At 42.6% G+C, this 6,821-nt stretch overlaps 3 protein-coding genes across 3 annotated transcripts; all 3 read left to right on the forward strand.

Annotated features, from left to right (window-relative positions):
• Window positions 1–222: 222 nt before the first annotated feature.
• BGZ61DRAFT_176629 (uncharacterized protein) lies at window positions 223–2,064 on the forward strand. The gene is made up of 4 exons (XM_046237640.1): window positions 223–402; window positions 461–1,045; window positions 1,103–1,237; window positions 1,295–2,064. The coding sequence occupies exons 1-4, from the start codon at window positions 346–348 to the stop codon at window positions 1,955–1,957; spliced, it is 1,440 nt and encodes a 479-aa protein (XP_046095068.1). The 5' UTR covers window positions 223–345; the 3' UTR covers window positions 1,958–2,064.
• Window positions 2,065–2,497: 433 nt separating this feature from the next.
• BGZ61DRAFT_371806 (uncharacterized protein) lies at window positions 2,498–3,271 on the forward strand (the record flags this gene model as incomplete). Its single annotated transcript, XM_046242129.1, has 1 exon — window positions 2,498–3,271. One exon carries the CDS (start codon window positions 2,498–2,500, stop codon window positions 3,269–3,271), a length of 774 nt encoding a protein of 257 aa, XP_046095069.1.
• Window positions 3,272–4,066: 795 nt separating this feature from the next.
• BGZ61DRAFT_404581 (amidase signature domain-containing protein) lies at window positions 4,067–5,478 on the forward strand. Its single transcript, XM_046243130.1, has 4 exons — window positions 4,067–4,167; window positions 4,242–4,962; window positions 5,050–5,142; window positions 5,233–5,478. Exons 1-4 carry the CDS (start codon window positions 4,093–4,095, stop codon window positions 5,334–5,336), a joined length of 993 nt encoding a protein of 330 aa, XP_046095070.1. The 5' UTR covers window positions 4,067–4,092; the 3' UTR covers window positions 5,337–5,478.
• The last annotated feature ends 1,343 nt before the right edge of the window (window positions 5,479–6,821 follow it).

Consider the following 6,821-nt stretch of genomic DNA (forward strand, 5'->3'; position numbering starts at 1 on the left):
TGCCCTAAATGCTACCCTACATAATTACCTTTAACAACCTCTCGATTAGGAAATGTTCATACTCTTGCCACACAGTGCGACTCTCTAGTGCTAACCTCCTCTCTCATTCTCCTGGCTGAACACGCGGATGGAAAAGCGAATCGGATCATCAATCGGGCCGGCGGCTCTATCCCCGTTATCTCCGCTATTATGCTGTCATTTTCAGTGGTGACATTCATGGCCGACCTCAGTGCAGTCGTAAGCATGACACGGAATTCCACACCTGCGATACTATTTGGCTCATCAAGTAAGCTGCGAATCTGTTTATTGGACCAAGCCGGCCTTTGAGCGTCCTCGACAACCGCAATGGTCGGTGTGCCGACGAGCAAGGGGTGTTCCCTGTGTCTAAAACGCAGTGTCAAGGTTTGCATCGACATTACATCTCTTCGTCTCTAGCGAACACTAATATAGCTGAGAACAGTGCGATGAGGCACGACCGAGCTGTTCACAGTGTCGAAGGGGCGGCCGGACTTGTCCTGGTTACGCGCGAGGCATGAAGTTCGTAGATGAAGGACCCAAATTGCGCCGCCCATCTCGGAAGTCTACTATTCGCGTCTCCACAGGGTTACCTGGTCAAGGCTCCAACTCATCTGTAATGGCTGACAAACTTGATACTGTTCATGGCCAGTTCGTCCGCTCTCTCACAACGCGAGGCCATACTATATACCATCAACCCACCTCTTCGACTCTCGAGCGCCAACAAATTCTATCTTCTTTTGTGTGTGCCATGTTTCCTCTAGGAGCTGCTTCAGTACAAAAGTCATTCCTCGGAAGTTGGCTCTGGCATGTGCCCCCTCGCTTAAACTGCTGTGCATCTCTAGATCACGCGGCCCTTTCAGTTGCCTTGGCATATTTTGCACGCGTGTCAGGGGATCAACTGGTGTTGCATAATGCCGACCTTTCATATACTTTTGCTTTGAAGAGTTTAGCGATAGCCATTGGCGACGCGACCGGGGGGTTGGATGCAAACGTGCTTTGCGCGACCTTACTTCTTGAACTTTTCGAGGTAACTACCATTCCCAGTCCGTATGGGAACGTACCAGTACTCAATATGACCTGTTAGAGCATTGTTAACAGAGACCACTCTTGGATCCGTCACGCGGGTGGCGCGGCACGCTTAATGCAACTACGGGGCGCCCGACGATGTTACGAGTCCGCATTCGAGTATTCCATGTTCCTCGCATGCCGCGGAGCAATTGTTAGTCTGCAGGCCTATGTTATCCAAGAGCAATCACTAAGGACCTTATGATCTTAGATTTATGAAGCATTGGCTTCCGGAGAGCCATGTTTTCTGGATACCCAGGATTGGCAGTCTATCCCCGATGGACTCATCGAGTTTCCATTGTTACCCGACTCGCCCGAACTGCATCACACCATTTTTCGTTATTTTGCAGCTATTCCTGGACTGCTGAACCAAGTAAAAGGAGTGACAAATGACACCCCCGAGAGTGTTTACCTGTCCATACTTTCCAGCGCTCAGAATCTACGTCAAGACATCAGAAGTTGGCACAACCAATACATCTCAATTGATGGCGGCCTGAGAAAGCAAGTCCTGGAGACGCTACACGCAGTTTCAGACAGCGACGATCTGTTTAATTCCAATTATGTCTACAGAGACGTCATGTCTGCAACCATCATTACGACATGCTATGCGTGTCTCATTGTTCTCAACAAGGGAATAGATTGCCTGCAATCAGAGGACAGCCAAATGAGAGAGAACTACGAACTCGCGCAAGAAATCTGCATGTCAGCTAACTATTGCTCACATGCAGGATATTGTGGAACTCAGGCAATGATGTTTTCATTGCCGATTGCTCATTCGGTATTGCCGGTCAAGTACCATGCATGGACAGGGGCATGGATGGCCAAGTTTTCAAGCAGTTTAGAAGCCACCAGAATTCAGCTCAAGCAGACCTGACAGCTCTAAATTTACTATGACGAGGATGAGCTTGAACTATGACCTGCCTGCTTGTCAATCCAATGGTATCGCAGCATGATGATGAATGTGGGACGCAGAAGAGCGGCAACTTATGCATAGGCTAAATCTCGTGGCTTGGGACTGGATTTGGCTTGGCTCGTATCATGGAACTAAATAGGGCTTAGCGGATGACTGAGCACTAAAATTCGTGGTATGGAATCACATCAAGTACAGCGCCAATCGACGGCCAGACGATATCTTCCCGGCTTATGTTGCATGAATAAGATACAAAGTTCCATTCTCGACCGGTATCCTCTGGTCAGCAACATGCGTTACTATATAACCTACCACTCCTTTGCTAAATTAATTTCCTTGCACTGTTACTGTTCCCCAGTGCGACGTTCTTCCACCATCCCCGTGGCTCCAACCCCCACCATCGTCCGACTTGCTTCTCTTCCTGCCAAACGACTTATCCGTCTAATCCCCGATCACGCCAAAATGCCTTCACCAAAACTAGCCGCTTTCGATGCAGTCGCCACAATGGTAATCCGAGACATATTGCCTTCCATCACCACACTAAGTGTACCATTCGCTTTCGCTGGAGGGCGTGTGAAGGCGGGTGGCCGTGCAACCATCATCCGCCTAGCTACTGGATCTCTCGCAGTGTTTTCACCGGTTGCTCTAACGTCGGTTGTCCTCGAGAAGCTCACCTCCCTCGGCACGGTGCGGTATATTATCGCACCGAACATGACGCATCACATCCATATATCCGAGTGGGTGACAGCCTTTCCCAACGCTAATGTAATATGCGTCGAAGGATTACCAGAGAAGCGGGAGAAGGACGCCTCCACCAGAGGCATCACTTTTAGCCATGTCTTCACGGCCCAGAATAAAACCACGCTGCGCATCACAGACGAGTTCGATGGTGAATTCGGCGTCGAATATGTTGATGCAGCACCTAATAAGGACCTCGTTTTCTTGCACAAGCCAACGAGAACGTTGATTGAGGCGGACTTGCTCTTCAGTCTACCTGCCACTGAACAGTACTCAAAGGTGCCAGAGGGCGTCTCCTCCGGTATACTTGGCAGAGGAGTCAGCTCGGCATTCAGCTTGCAGGGGACAATGGTCTGGCAGAAGAGGGCTTTGTGGTATGGCGTGGGATCTAAGAATCGCCAGAGCTTTGCCGAATCTTTCAGGAGGGTCTTTGAGTGGGATTTCGAAAGAATCATCCCTTGCCATGGAAATGTGATTGAGACTGATGCCAAGGCTACCTTGGAACGGGTAACGGATTTCTTTTTCAATGAAAAGAACTGACCATCGGGAGTTATTTTCATCATCAGAACCGCTGTCAATTCACTTTAATACTTTAATCATGCGTACTATTTTTTTTATGCTTCCAAACTAGGGGCGCAGCGTTCATGGCCAGTTATCTGAGTGTTCACCCGTCGTCTCCATAAGTTCGGTGAGATATTTTCAACCTTCGACCCATCGTTTGATGTGTTTTGTACTGAACTGCGGCTCATTGTGATAGAGTTGGGTAGGAAATGCTTGAATTGTGGGTAAAACTGTGTTTTTTTCACCTTGTGCCGGCAACTTGCTCACCTTGAGGGAGCAGACAGAAGTTAGATTAGATTAGTTCATGAAGAGATCGCATTTTTTGGACCAACTACAGGCCTCAATTTTTTTAGCGTAAACCTTGCTGGTCTTATAATAATTAGGCAAAGCTAGAAGCTGCCATCAATCACTTCTTGTTAAAGTCACCATTCACAGCGTCAGCTTTGCCTAATTATCAGCGTCAATTGAGTGTGCGGTGCTTTCCTTCCCTTGGAGGCCAAGGCAGAACAGCCAGGCACTTCTTATCGGTGCCGGCCCCTCATCTGGACACCCAAGGCTACAACTCGAGTCTCTTTGCGCTGTAACCAATGCAATACAAATATCCAGAGCACAACAAATTCAACAACAACAACAACAACAACAACAACAACAACAACAACAACAACAACAACAACAACAACAACAACACCTACTCACCTGTTCTGCCGCAAAGTGCGAGTCCCCTTATATACCCATCCAGGCGACCAGCCATTATGCAGCTCTCCGTAGGGGAATCCGTGGTGTCCGCTGGAGCAGCTGATATGAGAGCCATGGAGCTCCAAGGCATCTCATACCGTTGGTCCAACGAAGTCATCGCCCAGTTTTGCTTACCCGAGGTGAGTCTCTCTAAGTCCCGACTCCGCTCTCACATCCCCAACCTGCGCGAAAAGTAACAAGTCCATCTCTTCAGGGGCAGACTCTAAACCCCTCGTTCGGGCCCTGCGTGGTTGTGGTGCAGTCCCCGTCCTGTCCCGACTTCTCGAATGCTACCGTCGCCCAGACTTTGGCCCTTTGGCTCGCCACAGACGACGTCTTTTGCAGCTCCTTTTGCACCACCCTTTTTTATGTCACCGCCGCCTCCGGAAAAGAGACCCAGCTTATTTACCCGCCGCTGAAGGGTTTTCCCGCCTTGCAAGACCTGGGGGTCCAATGGATTGTCAAGATTCTGCCTGGAGACGATTTCCGTGGCCTGCAAAATCTTTGCTCTGGTCCATACGTCTGGAGAGACGCCTGCTTTCACCAAATCTATAGACTCTACCCTGACACCCAGTCTGCGTTCCTCTCTTCCATCATAACGAGCACCTGCAACTACCGCCACTTCATTGAGACCTATCCGACAGCTCACGTTGCCGTTCCTTCACGCATCTACTTTGGACCTCCAACTCACCGTCGCCCTTTGGCGGGCCTTCGTTTTGGTCTCAAAGACGTCTTTGACGTCGCAGGTTTGAAGACGGGTGCTGGATCCAGAGCCTACTACAGCCTCTCTCCTAATAGCAAAGAAACTGCTCCGTTAGTGGAGATTCTCCTCCGCCTTGGAGCCGTCTTGATCGGCAAGACCAAGCTCACGCAATTTGCCAATGGCGAAGACCCGCAGGAGTGGATTGATCACACTTGCCCGTGGAACCCCCGAGGTCAGTTCGTAACCACACGTAACGAGTGCGATCCCAAATCTGCAGTCGTGCTTCGCCAGTACTGAGCTGAGCTGATAGGCCTCATAGGGGACGGCTATCAAAATCCCGACACGAGCAGCAGTGGGAGTGCCACTGCTGTGTCTTCATACGACTGGGTCGACTTTGCCGTTGGCTCGGATAGTAAGGTCCCCCAAAATCCTACCGCTTCTCCGAAGCCCTGAAATCTGTTCGGCTCCATATTCGGTTCATTGTAATAACATCTTCTACAAGCATGTGGCAGCATTGCCTGTCCTGCGGCTGCCCAGGGTGTTTTCGCCATTCGGTTCTCCAAGGGCGCGCTGCCACGAGAAGGTGTTTTCAGGCTAAATGAGTAACGTGTTTGATAAGCGAGTGAGACAGACAAGCGAGTGAGATAAAAATCCCTCAACCTACATCCTCTCCATTTGATCAATTAATTCTTAACCACCCAGCATGTTACAGTCTAATTATGAGGCTAGAATGCTCCTTGCCCTTTAGGCCCTTTAAAATAACCCAAATCTATATATCTAATGTGCTATAGAGATCTATATAGTTAATTATTATATTTTAGGTTGCTGGTAAAAGGGTATCTAGTTTTAATGTAATATTATTTTGAATTTATATAAGCTAATATAGTTTATAAGTAAGTGAGCTATTTAAGTAAGTAAGCTATCTTTAAATTCTATATAAAATACTATTTTTAACTTTCTTATAAAAACTATAAGTTTTTAATAAGAATTAATAATATATTACTTGTATATTTTACTTTAATATAATAATAGCTTAATATTTTTTTAAGACTTTATATAATTTTATTTATAGAGATATTTTAAGTTTCTATTTATAAGAATATCTTATATTAAAGTTTTAAAATAACTTCTTAAAAATAATTATATAAAATCTCAGAAAAATAATATTCTATTATTATACTATAGTAAATATATAAGTAACTTTTAATTAAGTTTAATTAGATTTTAATAGTTTTTATAAGAGGGTTAAAAATAGTATTTTATATAGAATTTAAAGGTAGCTTACTTACTTAAATAGCTTACTTACTTATAAACTATATTATTTAATTTAAAAGAAGAAATTTTTATTTATTTTATTTTTAATTTAAATTTATAAGGATTTTTCTTATAGTTATATAATATAAAAAAAAATAGCTAATTAATTACTTATTAATTATAATATATTATTAATTAGTATATATTAAGCTTATAATTTTATTAAATAGTATTTAGATTTTAAAATATATATTTTTTATAAGTATAATTATTAAAAAGCTAAATATAAAAATCTAATTATTATTTATAATTAATTTTAACTTATAGTAAATATAATTATAAAATATAATATTTAATTAAATAATATTTATAATTTTAATAAAATTAGCTTTTTTATAAATATAATTATAAGTAAAATAATTATTATAAATATAAAAAGATATTTAAAGTTAAAATTAATATAATTTAGAAATTAAAAATAATTATAATTATTTAGGTAATTAATATAAAAAACTAAATAATTTAGCTATTTATTATTAATATAAGCTAATATTATTTTATTAATTAATATTAAGAAAATAACCTTTTAGATAATTAGATTATTATAATAACTTAAAATAGCTAAATTAATAATAAAATTAATTTTAAGTAGCTAAAATACTTTAATTAATATATAACTAATTAATTAATTAATTTCTATTATCTTTTAATTCTTAATAATTATAAAAATTACTAATTAATTAAATTTATATTACAGCCCAGATTAAAACTAGGCAGTCTCAAGTAGGCAGAACTATAACACCCCACTTTCACTTCTCCCCAATTAATAAAAAAATC

The sequence above is a fragment of the Ilyonectria robusta genome, assembly GCF_021365365.1.
Source record: "Ilyonectria robusta strain PMI_751 chromosome Unknown BGZ61scaffold_48, whole genome shotgun sequence".
NCBI classification, from domain to species: Eukaryota; Fungi; Ascomycota; class Sordariomycetes; order Hypocreales; family Nectriaceae; genus Ilyonectria; species Ilyonectria robusta.

Bases quoted from the DNA above. Each gene is read 5' to 3' on its own strand.
- BGZ61DRAFT_176629 (XM_046237640.1), top strand. From the start codon at position 346: ATGGTCGGTGTGCCGACGAGCAAGGGGTGTTCCCTGTGTCTAAAACGC. The intron at 1,046-1,102 runs GTAACTACCATT...ATGACCTGTTAG, and splicing joins TACTTCTTGAACTTTTCGAG to AGCATTGTTAACAGAGACCA. The intron at 1,238-1,294 runs GTTAGTCTGCAG...TTATGATCTTAG, and splicing joins TCGCATGCCGCGGAGCAATT to ATTTATGAAGCATTGGCTTC.
- BGZ61DRAFT_404581 (XM_046243130.1), top strand. From the start codon at position 4,093: ATGAGAGCCATGGAGCTCCAAGGCATCTCATACCGTTGGTCCAACGAA. The intron at 4,168-4,241 runs GTGAGTCTCTCT...CCATCTCTTCAG, and splicing joins CCCAGTTTTGCTTACCCGAG to GGGCAGACTCTAAACCCCTC. The intron at 4,963-5,049 runs GTCAGTTCGTAA...TAGGCCTCATAG, and splicing joins TTGCCCGTGGAACCCCCGAG to GGGACGGCTATCAAAATCCC.